The sequence below is a fragment of the Vanessa atalanta genome, chromosome 10 (assembly GCF_905147765.1).
Source record: "Vanessa atalanta chromosome 10, ilVanAtal1.2, whole genome shotgun sequence".
NCBI lineage: Eukaryota > Metazoa > Arthropoda > Insecta > Lepidoptera > Nymphalidae > Vanessa > Vanessa atalanta.
The window spans coordinates 4,430,662-4,444,669 of record NC_061880.1 but is presented as its reverse complement, the minus strand read 5'-3'; the positions used below and the strand labels follow the sequence as shown (position 1 = coordinate 4,444,669).

The 14,008-nt window shown below is 32.0% G+C and overlaps 1 protein-coding gene across 4 annotated transcripts in view; it reads right to left on the bottom strand.

The window, feature by feature from the left end:
• Positions 1–14,008, bottom strand: part of LOC125066666 (monocarboxylate transporter 13) — a 39,418-nt gene that overhangs the window by 7,232 nt on the left and 18,178 nt on the right. For 3 of the 4 annotated variants that reach the window (XM_047674863.1, XM_047674864.1, XM_047674866.1), the window contains exons 3-7: positions 11,940–12,083; positions 4,791–5,038; positions 2,367–2,495; positions 1,654–1,812; positions 413–618 (exon numbers count right to left, since the gene is read on the bottom strand). In XM_047674863.1, the coding sequence (XP_047530819.1) occupies positions 413–618; positions 1,654–1,812; positions 2,367–2,495; positions 4,791–5,038; positions 11,940–12,083 (886 nt within the window). The remainder of the gene's footprint in view (positions 1–412; positions 619–1,653; positions 1,813–2,366; positions 2,496–4,790; positions 5,039–11,939; positions 12,084–14,008) is intronic. The other variant, XM_047674865.1, reaches the window with a different exon arrangement.

The following is a 14,008-nucleotide window of genomic DNA, read 5'->3' as shown; positions in this document are numbered from 1 at the left end:
AGGAGTTTGCAACTTTTACAAATCTTTAGAAAGTCACCAACAAGCACAACATAACATTGTATTGTTGATTTGCGTTGATATAAACTACAACCAGATGACAACACAAAGATTTAAAGGCTGCCTGCCTTTAAGAAGTTTTTTTATATGTCATAAATAGGAACAATATTTAGAGTATCTGAGAGGTAGTGCGCAAAAAAAAGGGGCCCTCGAAACTACGATTTATTTCGAGATATCCTTTTAATATTACACTTAAGTATTGAAGTTTGAAAATACGCCCTGACAATTTGAGCTCACTATACACTATCGTTTCACTATCGGCGAATGCATGCTCACCGTAACCATTCCGAAACCCACCAAAAGTTCGATCCGCCACCGCTCCACCGTCACCGGACCATCGTAAGTAAAACCGTACCTATCCGCGGGCTTGTCGCTCTTATCTGCGGACTTGTCGCTCTTATCGGTGGCTGACCTGTCGGCGGAGCTGTGCTTGCGCTGGCGGTCGAAGAAGGGCACGGAGCCGTTCTTGGGCAGGCCGGGCGCCTGCGCGCTGAAGGCGGGCGACGACACGTTGCGCGACATGGCCGCCTGCATCTGCGCCGTCGCCGAGCCGTTCTCGCTCTGGAACGTTCGCGCTATTTGTTTATTTGTTTTAGATCATTTCGAATATATTAAAAAAACAATTATTTAGGCAGTATAACCACAGCGTAAAGAAAAACTATCAGTGGTGGTATAAATAAAAAAATAAAAATTGTTAAAACAAAACATTTAAAGAGCACATTAATGAGCTCGTCTCGTTAATTTAGATTCCTACACTCCTGAACGTCCCAAGCGAGTATGGCAGCATGAACTCGCTACTGCCCCTCTGGTCCCGCGGACCTCACACGACATGTGCCATGGCTCATCCGTTGGCCCACTGGTAGTTCTTTGCGCTATGGTATTTGTGTGAAATCCATTTGCGATATCACTTCTACAGCTTGATATTAGATCGAGACAATCTTTTGAATATACAGAAAAATATAATAAATATTTAAACAAAACTTTCAACATTTCTTGAAGCTAAATGACCAGTCCACCTAGCTCTCAAACAGAAACTTGTAGATATTAAAATTTCAACTGATACGTGTTTATATTTGGAACTGCAACAGTTCCAAATATGAACAAAAGTTATTTATATGTCCATTTAAACATGATATTGAGATTGTTAATACAATACAAACATGTATTATCGTGATTTAGCACGATTCAATTTTTTTTTGTAAAAGTATGATCACGGTTATAGTCCAAAAAGAACATAAATATAAATTATATTAAATGAGTGGGTTTATTTATTAAAAAAAGGGCCAAAGGGTCTTTAAGCTTTACTAAGCTAATACGTATATGTATAATTATTTCTTTGTAGGCTTCTCCAATGCATTTACCTTGATAGACCCTTTGTTTCAATATTTGAGCTGGTTTAATAAACTGGTTTAAAATGTTTAATTAGTATAGAATTTATTAATTTCTATTCCTTAAGAATGTGGCGAAAATATTGCATGTCGCGTATATATGTATATATGTATGTATATCGTGTAAGGGCTTGTAAGAAATACATAAACTTATGAGCCAATAATTCCGTAATTCATACATATTACCTTTACCCATTATATATATTACCTTCTTCTTTTCTCCATTGTCATCTGTGACCCTAGCTTCAGTTATGGTGGGGAGAGTGGGTACCGTGGGTACGCCTGGCATGTTAGGGATGGTGGGTACCCTTGCCAAAGCTTCTAAGTTTAGGGACGAATGTACACCAGGATCTATGTTTAAAGGCGCCTGAAACAGTATTGTATTGTATAATTAAATGTGAATTTAAAGATACGAAGACAATAAAGAAGAAAACAGTAGAATAAAAAGTTCACTTTATAGTAATATCACCACTACCCAAAGACATAAGGGCTTATATGAATTATTTTCTATATCTTAAAATCTCTCTCTCATAAATTCACTGTCTCTCGTAGAAACATTATTATACATTATTTTTTAATGTCATGTAGGTAGATTACTAACAGTATTTAAAACGGGATATTTACCATGTTTTTTAATTTAAAATAAAAATAAAAAACATGGTAAATATCCCCGTTTTAAATACTGTTAGTAATAAAAATAACCATGTGAATTTAAAAACTTATGTCGGTAGATGTCTGTCAAATGTACAAGTGGTGATTACTGCCCATAGACATTGGTTCTTTAAGAAATATTTATTATTCCTCGTATCACAAATGCGCCAGCGACCTTGAAAATTGTCGGTATAGTTATTTTTTGTGAATGCTACATATTCAAACATAGCCGAGCCATCATTAATGAACTACTTTTTTAAATAATTATACCTTTAATCTCTTCTCCATAGTACCATCAGGTAACTGCACCACGAAGTATGAGCCTCCTATTGAGCCTCTTTCCATTTGCAGTCTCTTTTCTTCTGCCATTCTTTGTAACAATGGTTTTTCGCCAGATGTCTGAAAGTAAAAAACATTTATCTCATTATTTTGTGGTAATTAAAATCTAAATCGACTATTTTATTTTTGTTTATTACATCAATTCGAATTTATAATAAATATCAAGATGCATTTTCAATATTAATTGCATTATACACATAAGAAAGTTAAGTTCTTATAAAGAATTGTAGAAGATGAATACTGTGGGGATGTTGTATTGATTTATGCTAAAATGCATAGCGTATTTTCAAAGGTGAAAGTTGGTTTTAATTAGTTTCCACCTTTACCGCTAGATTCATTAAAGCCTCGCATAATTAAGTGAAATCAGCCATACAAAAGCCTATTCCCACTAAACCTCTAATTAGACCAAATGAAATTCATTCTGAATCGAATGCAGCGATGAACGAATGCTAAATTAAAGCTTCTATTTTTAGTTTACGGTTTGTCATTCCTGACACTGCGGTGAATTCAGATTAAAACCCAGACCCAGGCGAACCAAGGTTTAACGCAATTATTTATAAAGTACCTGTATATATGCTCAATTTTTTTTTTAACATCGCAAACATTTTTCCTTTATTTTATGTGGATGTGTTTTTAGTTATACAGATTCTTATTTGCAATCGATAGACTTTGTCACCTACAACAATGAAGCATGACATCAAGATCTTGTATAACTTTCGCATCTTGGCACGTATGCCAATATTTCTCAACAATACAAGCCAATCAATTTTTTTTTTTATATTCCCATAATATTGACACTTAGAAACAATGTTTTGTATAGTTACTATGATGGTTAGAGATCAAATACATATTTTTTCGTGAATCGATCGTATTATATATGATTTGAGGCATTGTTCGTCAGATTAATTTGAAGTTTTGTATACTAATTGGGATTAATGTAAAGGGTTTAGCATAGCTCCAACGTTAGGCAATTCATATAGTATTCATGTTTGCAAAACAAATATTGAACAGCAATCTAGTTTATGGATATAGCAACATTAACAAGATTAAAAAGGTCTTCGTAGACCAATGGAATTTGCACGGATTATAAAATGAATGAATTCGAAAGATACAAGGATATATAAGCTGAGAGATTAGATAAAAATTGATTAAGCACGAATTTATCTACTTAATTCATTATATTAACATTTCAATCTGATCTATATATGCGTATGTGTTTCATGTGTGATGAGGTTTAACAGTAACCACTGAGAAGTTCGACTATCAACCTCGATTGTAATACATTATTGCATTTTCATCCGAATTACAAATAATAGCAAGGTTTCAAATAGAATTATAATAAGGAGTAGGCTAATATCGACTCCTTAGATTTCTTTACATACTGATAGTCTTAGTTAAATACAAGATACTAAGACAACTAATGCAAAGCGTGTAATAATTAATTATCTTTACTATAAAAGACACGACAAGCTTATGAAAACATAATTACGATGTTCAGCAACAAATTGTTAAAAGTCAAAATGATAAGAATATTATGAATCGTCATTTTATAAAACAAATTAATTGTTAAACCGAAAAGAAATGTAGTGTCATACTCGTACCTTTTTCGTTAATAACAAACATTGCAATACAATAACGAAATCAAAAGTTCATCTTCTCGTATAATCTTATACGCCTTTTTTACGTTTTTTTATAACGCGAGCTTGAAATTTAATAATTGGGGAGAGTGTAATTTAAATTGATCAATTGTGATCAAAATCACACAAATAAGACGTCATAAATTTTCTTGTCAGTAGTATCTCGTCGTAGATTTTCTTTTTTTTAAAAAAGAGACACTCAAGAGTAAGCTATTTTAATTTTAGACAATTATGTCTCTACTTGAATAAATTACAACTTGACATCGACAAGGCACACATGACAAGTAATCCTATTTAGTATCTATTAGGTTTAATAGTATACATACTTCCCAGCCACGTGCACAAACATACGGACTATTTTTAAACCTTACGCGAGTGTATGAGCCCGGTAGGATTACGATTATATTTTGTTTATTTGAGTTAATAAAACATCGATAGCAAAGATAACTGTGCGTATTGGGATCGTAATATTATTTTTGTTTAAAGTAATAAATGCAAATTTTCATGAGACGATAAAAAATATTTTTAATTTTTACGTAGTAACTTATTAAATTACCATATTTTGTATTCCAAATACGGTTTGCTAGATTGGTAAACATTTATGGTAACTATTCCGTCACTTAGATCATGAGGTACTCACAAGAACTAGTTCCCGTAATTTTTATTTTGTAATTTTGCGCAGCAAGTATATATTCTGTATTTCTATGAAGGTACTTACTTTTGGATACACGAGTGGTCTCATCAGAGCTCCGAATACAGCACAGTTGAGAATCAATCCAGCAAGTAGCAGATTTGCATTCTGCCACGAACCAAACTCATTTAGCAGTATAGCAGCTAGAGGAGCAAAACTAAACGTTCCGACTCCTGAACCGCACACCGCTATACCCGTAGCTAAGGAGCGACGAGTTTCGAAGTAATAGCCTACCGCTACTACAGATGGTAGGTAGATCATACCAAAGCCCATACCTGAAAGTAAAAAATATTGTTATTTTATATAATTACTTGGAATATTCTAATATCTTAGTATTGACTTGGTTTGAATGCAAAAAATCCAAGAAAGGCCTAGGTGGCGATGTGTTCGTGAGTGTAATGAAAAAAAATTTAATTTTAGGTTTGAATCTAGCCAGCGCACAATTTCTTTCAAATTTCAATTGTTAATCCAAGAGAAGTGAATAAGCTTTAAATTTTACTTAGACGTAGAAAGTTAATGTTAACTATGATTATTTTTTTTTGGATAACTATAGATAAAAATCAGTGAAAGGTGAAGGTAATCTTTACTTCGTTATTCTGTATTAATAATATACACATTTTTGATGCAGACTAATAGTGTCGTTGTAAGATCTGTTCCAACAATATTAATGTTTCTAAATGATATCAATGTCACCCATTGACTCAGGCAATATTTGTCATCGAGTAATTTGGTCAAATGTTTCGATGAAACAATACTATGAAATATAAAGTGATAAATGAAAAAAAACAAAAATGTTTCATATCCGCAATACGTCGTGGCTTACTGCAAATAAATAAAAAAAAATGTTTCCCGATAAGTAGCACTGTATGAAGAAAGAAACTGCAATACATCGCTAGTATGTTAATAACGTATAATTAAAACAAATATTAACAAATGTAAAATATTCGTAAGCAACAATATTGGTAGTCATATATTTAAATAATTTACTTAATGAAATATTTGTTATTCCAATTTAAACAGATGCATTCGTCCAAACAGCGAGTATCTGGAGTACGATAACGTGTGAGTCAGTGTTTGCGGCCCACAAATCGCAGCCAATCGAAACCAAACAAAGGACTCGCGAGTGTTGCAGAGGGGTCATCAGCATTAATCTAATATGCGTCACTTTCCGGGAAGCAATACGAAAACACGTACTGTGTATGAAACCTGACCTGAAAATTTAATGTACTTTGTTTCAAGGAGTTTCGCTCGTGACTTTCGATTTCCATTTGTTTTGTTTCGCGATAAAGTCATTCAAATAAATAAACTCTTTTGTGTTTCTTTTTTTCCAATAACAAGAAGGATTTTTTTTAGTATGAATATTTGTACCGAAATAAACATTTAATGAAGGTGAAGAGCATACGAATCTCAAAAGGCAAAATGTAAATATTAAATTCCTTTGTATAGTTTTGAAGACTGAGCTTGGTAAGCAAATAATATTTAGATAAAGATAAAACAAATATGTTATACACTATATTTGGCTCAGTATTTTAAGGATAACATTGTATATGATACAATTTCGCTACTGGAAACTCATTATTAAATCCAATAATTTGACGAAAATTATTATTGATCTTTGAATTGACATTGACGATGATCTCACTGATGGTATCATCGAGAATTAAAGCTAATATGATTAAACTGTACTCATAAACAAACATACCCAGTCGATACTTTAGTTTCGTATACGACAAATGTTAAAATCACGAACAGTTCAATTAGTAAGGTTACTAAATGTTTATATCAATATAACAAGTCCCAAAATCAAGACGAATATGTTATCGTTACCGAATTTTATATTTTAAATGAGAATAAAGTAAATGAAGCCCTTCTGAGCAAAACTCAACTTTCCTCTTAAACTGAAGGATTAAAGGTTAGTACCTATATATATTTGTATAGGTGGTGAAATTAAATCCGACGCGTGTCATTTGCCTAACGATATTTTCTTTCACCACAAAGATGATCTGTGTGACCTGATGCTAAAAGGACCATTGTCAATAATTCCTACTTTTGGTAATCAGATAGATGCAATAAACATACATTGATTTTTTTAAGTAATATTATTGGTACTAATATTAAGCTTATGCCGTTTTAGCTGACATCATAAATCCAAACGAAGCACATTTTGCTTTCCCAGAACAAATCGTCGGTTAAGGTGTTCATATTCTTAGCAATAGGCCGTTTCAACCATCGAAAGAAAAAAAAATAGAGAGTAAATATTTTTATATATGTTTGATGTATATTATGAATCAATTTTGCTATGGTCGATGATTTAATTGTAGAACGTTTTAATCCAAAAGTCGTTAACATACGAGCGGATTTAGGTCACACCGCACAATTTGCGCGTCAATAACGGTACGTTATAGTTTTCTACCTATCTATGTACACCTGTACATGTTACACTGTAGGTAGAAAAAATAAATAATATATACATTTTAAAAATTTAATTATAAAATTATACAAATAGGTTAATAAAAATAGCTCTTATCCGTGTTATGTACATTTATCTAAAACATTACTATATATAGCTAGTTAGTATATTGAATAATAGATGCCATTAATGACATTATTATGTTACATATAATATTTCATTAGAAAGTGACATTACAATTTTGTTGGCATTTTCATTTAAAGAATAAAGCAACAATCCTACTTTTAAATTCCTACGGAAATCGTAGACATTTAAAAATAAGATTATTGTTTATGTTTTCCTTTAAACATAGAGTAAAGCATTATCTATCTATTCGTTAAGCCTTATAAATATACGGTTAATATATCTAATAACGCATATTTTTTTTGAGTCGAGATGGCCCAGTGGTTAGAACGCGTGCATCTTAACCGATGATTTCGGGTTCAAACCCAGGCAGGCACCACTGAAATTTCATGTGCTTAATTTGTGTTTATAATTCATCTCGTGCTCGGCGGTGAAGGAAAACATCGTGAGGAAACCTGCATGTGTCTAATTTCAACGAAATTCTGCCACATGTGTATTCCGCCAACCCGCATTGGAGCAGCGTGGTGGAATATGCTCCAAACCTTCTCCTCAAAGGAGAGGAGGCCTTTATCCCAGCAGTGGGACATTTACAGGCTGCTAATGCTAAAAATGCTAATTTTTTTTTTTTGGTCCCAGTTTACCGAGATCAGGATTCGAATAACTTTTCTTTAATATTTTTATATATACTATTATTCCTTTTTATTTAGTTCATTGATACCAATCATTTTATACAGAGGTCTAAACATTTTATATCACGTGATGAACATATTTGAAAATGTAATTCGTCTATTTCCGCTATACGTATATGTATGTATGTGCGATTGCGTTTGATATAATTTTAATTATATTTATTTGGTATTCCAGGTTCGGAAACGGGTGTGACAGATGGACAGACAGAAGTTTCTTTACGAGGTGTACATTTTTTTATTAATTATTACAAGGAAAAATCACATAAAAATGTTTGGTAATGAAAATAATTATAGCGTGCTCATGCGAATTAACTTTTAATACAGGCTGTGTTAAAAGTTAAAATTTACTAATGGATTTAGTCTGTAAATACATACCTGAATATTATCTTTTTTAATAGCAAATAAAGTTGGACTTTTTCACGTTGCACTACATGCAGGTTGGTGGAATACATCATCACATCACACATGACAGAGTTGCATCCGAAGATGCAGGTTTCCTCACGATGTTTCCCTTCATCACACTTTATAATTATTCTCCTGTTTAGTGCTTAAATAAAATGAAAATATTGCGGTTCTTGCTTGATTTTTAACCCGCTGTTTTCGGTTAAGATTCAGGTGTTCTAACCACTGAACCATTAATAGTATGGCAATAAAATGCATAAAACCAAAAAATATATTTTAATAATCTATATATAAAAACAAATTAAAAAGAATGTGACAAGGTCGGTTTACAGTTCGGTTAAGGGTTGTTATCAGATAACAGAATAACACCATGCTCGGCAAGGCGCCGTATCGTCTACAATCTCTGGCACTGGGCCAAGTTTCTACGACCTTCGAACAAACGTGTAAAGACACAAAATTGGACTAGACAATAAGTGCGGGGAGTTAGTCATTCGTCTTCAAGGTGCCCTCTTTTTCAGTGACTACGTAAATTATCTGCACTCGTCAGTTGCAAACTAACGATCGATTCGATTTGGTTTTAAAAATCTGTAGTGCATTAACTAATGCCATTAGCGTCAATTCCTAGGAATTCCACTACATAAGTTTTTGTTCATAATTTATATTCGGAAAATCCAAAGTACACAATTGCATGTGAATGCATTATTAATTCACAAAGAGAGGGGTGGGATTGGAAAACCCGTTGTTTTTAACTCATCGCTAATTCTCAAAGGGCTTATGAAAAGTCGCATATGTAGTGTTTATATCGCTTTGTTTGCTGGTTGCCTGGCAAATGTCCAATTTTCACACGTCGGTCTGTTGCTACCAATTTCAGGGAATTCATAACAAGAACTTTTAAACAATTCAATTAACGACTCGTTTTATTATAGTATAATTTCAGTCAGCATCTAAGAAAAAATAACTGGTTTTATTTTTGGTTTCGTCTGATAAGTACATAATATTATTGTTTGTTTAAATTTTTTTTGTCGCAAACGAATTAATAATACAATTTAGAATTTAAGTTATGATCATTAAGTTTAAAACAATACATTACAAAATAAGAAAAATGGAACAACTGAATGTTTTAAATGTAGGTCTTTCAAATTTTATTACTAAATTTAGTACCGTAAAGCATTTTAATAGCTGTATTTGTTCTATAAAACATAGCCAAAAGCTCTTGGAAGGACGTCTCCGATGTGTCGTCTACATATGTGCCAATGTGCCAAGGCCGAGCCAACGGACATTTATATAAACGATCACGTTCGCTCACACAAGCCCTTCTTCTATTTCTGAACACAAGTTGAAATCGTTTATGGATTCTGTCCGCAGTTTGGATTTTATTAAATCGACGAACGTTGAATTCTTATTTGCTGGAATTCAATTGTTACAGATAAATGGACTATTCAATTATGTATCCAAGGTTCACTACAGTTACAACGTTACCTAAACGAGTATTCCCACGTCGTAAATAACATATATATATATACATATGGTATAGCACATTTTGTGGATTTTAATATTTTTATCCATAAAAGTTTCTAGAAACATTTGTCATTGCTTTTTGGGGTTCCGTACCCAAAGGGTAAACCCAAAGGGTATTACTAAGACTTCGCTCTCTGTCCGTCTGTCAGAGGCTGTATCTCATGAATCATGCTAGTTAGACAGTTGAAATTTTCACAGATGACGTAATTCTGTTGACGCCTCGTGCGCGAGTCCGAGTCAAAAATGACCGATTTTATTTATGAAATGTAATTTACGTAGCAACGATATCCGAAATCCCAATAAAAATGATAATATTTTTGAGTTTTAAATCTATATATCCTATACTAAATTCGGCGTAAAAGAGCAACCAACTGACTTACTATTGCATTTATAATATTCGTTAAAATACAAAGTCCCATTCAATAAGTCTTTACAAGACTGTTCAGTTTCAAGTTAGAAACTTACTTCATACGTATGTACCGAGACAATACCGTACTTTCGTATGTTGAATGGAGTTCTAGTATTGTTATTTTTATATGAAATATAAAAGACATTCAATATGTGCAGTTAAACAAGAAATCCATCACAGCGAATTAACATATTATAAGTAATGTTTATCCTTCCCTTGACCATCTATAATAACGATTCCATTAAGTTTTGTACTTGAATATTTTATCGCCTCCGTTTTATGAATACTTAATCTGTTTACATAGCCCCTAAATTATTCAAGAATAAGGACCTGCTATTATGGAAACTTTATGTAGTAGTGAACTTCTAATGTATTGTAATTGCTTTGGCTAAATTCTCTGTGTGTCGTTATGTTTTCTCCGCCTTCATGTTGCCTTTGTTATAAAACTGTCTGAAGTTTATTTTGCTTATATATTGCCCTCTAACTGTCCGCTAGCGATATTATAAGTTAAACAGAAATAATTTTAGTTGTTATTTATACTTTCTTTTTAAGATTTTTAAAATATATACGCACAAGAATTATAAACGAAGGTAGCGGTTTATTGCCCATGAACGTGAACTTAATTTCTTATATAAGTTCCAATCCAAACCATGTCCTTATGGTCAGTCATTGTCCGGCAGTTATACGTATTCGCTTATACTTGAAATAGTTTATCCTGATGGTAAGTGCCCAACATTCGCTATAGAAAATGACGCCATAAAAAAATCATTCCTTAGATTGCTAATGCGCAACTAACCTTAGCAACTGATATTATGTCCCTTGTGCCTGTGATTACACTGGCTGGCGATAGAATATATAATGGCGTACCTACCTAAACGGGCTTGCACAAAGCCCTGCCACCAATTAAGAAGGTATGTTATATTATAAATTAATTTAAAAAATATAACACAATATACAATATGAGATATTTCAACAAGAATAACCTTTGCTTGACATATTTTAGGAATGAAGTGAATAAAATATTAAAATATTATGAAAATGATAATTACTTTACTCTTCTTAAACTACGAATTAAGTTCATTTTGAATGTTAACTAGTTAAGTTACTAATTAAACTCGAGCATATTTTGTTAGATTCCGAATGATACGAAATTAAACCGCATTCCTACATCGTTCATAATTCTTACCTAATACCAACATTGTGACGCAAGAATATCTTGAATTGATTTAAATATTAAGTAAAAATTATGATGTATTCTATCATTCATCACAATAATAGGTACATAATTAATATCAACATATAAACCTGACGGTTATTACAGAGCCAAGGTGACTGAGAACTGATTGGTGCATTGCAGTCATTTACTCAAATCTACATGTTTTCCTACAAGCTAACATTATTTAAAATTTACTTTAAATGTCGAATGGGCAAAAGGAAGCAAATATCGCATCCATTATTAAAAATAAAATAACTGACTGATCGTTAAATTTATTTTCTACCAAATACTTAGTAACTCTGCTTTGTCTTAATATTAAACAGTAAGAAAACAAAAACAAAAAGCAGTTAGTACTTAGAAAAGACTATACTTCCATACTAATATATTTTTTATAGAAATATAAGCTTACCTCCAATAAGACCGTATGTAATCATCATCATGGTGACGCTTTTGCTCAAGGTGGAAAGCACAAAGGCCGTTGCTGCCACCAGCGAGCCGGCAACGCATACCGCTCGGCATCCGTATTTGTTGCATAGCGCCGATACCACAGGCCCTGAAATGTGGAAAAGGTATTTAGTCAGGATTTTAACTATTGCTATGGTACATGGGTACAACTATTATAGTGTATGTTTTCCAAAAGCTCGCAATTTCGAGTTAAACTTAACACGGGAGAGGTAGAGGTAGAGGAGAGTTAATTTCTGTTTCCTAATAGGTTTAGTTTACACTAAAGTTACATGTGTTGCTTAGTGTATTAAATTTATTAAAATAATTATCATAATATTACTTATATCATACTGTGGCGACAGTATTATAGTAATTGTAAACCTACTTTGCTAATGGTTACGAGTATTTCATACCCGCGATTTTTATCATGTGTCATTAAAATATATGCATCATAATTATATAACTTATGTTATGTACAAGGAGATAAGTAATAATAAAAGTTAAACTATGGTCATATTATTTTAAGTGAAAATCATCATACTGTAACCAACTCCATAAATATACAATATTCCCTGATATTTAGTACAATATCGTTATAAACCGTATTTTATTACAATGAAAATATCAGAGAAATAAAATTCCCGTATTTATTATATGTGTCCAAATGCTTGCGTAATGCATCGGTAACGTTTTATTATGACACTTAATATGTTTATTTTGTATATAAATGAATTACTTTTATGGTATGTAAGACTATAACAAGGTGGACTTTATCCTTAAGCAAAACATGTCAACCACCTTTATACACTTAAACAGAACTTCAGTGATATGTATAAAGATGGGGCGCGATATTTACAACGCTTAGTAAAAAGTGAAGAGTTTACATAGCATTTCTGAGCTGGGTTATAATATATCTAAATAAACATATAGGCAAAATATAACTATATATGTCAATTGTCTGATTTTAATGAATAAATTCTAAACTATAACAGTGAATATAAAAATAATGTGGTTAATATGTGGATTGCACCCACCCTTTGCTGGTTTTAATAATTATTGTACCTACAACAGGTTCCCGTGAAAAGAAATAACTGCCGAATTTATAAGTACGGAATTTTGTTATGAATACTTACACATATTTTTAAATATAAACCAATCCTTACATTATTGTACTGAGATGCTATGTCTCTCATCCTCCTTTAAGATGATTTGATGATTTTAATGTTTATTAACACTTCCACTAAGCCCCACCAGTTAATATAATAAATTAATATTAAATAGTTTATTCTGAGATGAATACAGACACATATAATTATTATGAAACTAAACGATTAAAATCTAGGAATAAGCTATAGGTATTATAAATATATTTAATAAATGATCATCATTACCTAGCCGCCCTTGTACTAAAACCTAAATAACCAACTACATATAAAACATTTAAATACTTGCTATCCAGTCCAAGGAGTGAATTTTATTTAGCTAATTGAAATTATACGGTTAATTAGAATCTACATATTGATAAATAACAGTAATTTTACGAATATTTTTCCCCGATGATAATAATTAATAGCAATATCGAACGCTTATTGATTTTTTAAAAAAAATCTGCCACGGATAGATAAAATATAAGCTAGATATGATTTTAAACAAATATTATTATTGAATTTTATATATTCAATAAGATTTATGTTGTCGAGAATCGTCTATTATACAAATAAACGAGTGCTAAAATCAGCCTTTTATAATGTAGGTCGATGACCACTTGAAATATGTATCAAAGAAACGTTCGTAAGTATAAAATTCCTATAGTATGTGACTTAAGAACAGTTATAAGAGGGAGATTAATAGGCCACCAATCAATAATTCTCACAAAACTGAAATGACGATCGTTTTTATAATGCAAATAAACATATATTAGGGGTTAAAAAACCTTTTAACAAGCGAATAGAAAATATAAAATGTAAAATTCTGTATGTGTTGCAAATCGTTGTTGAGTAGGTATATGATGGCCATGAAAATACGTTACTCATT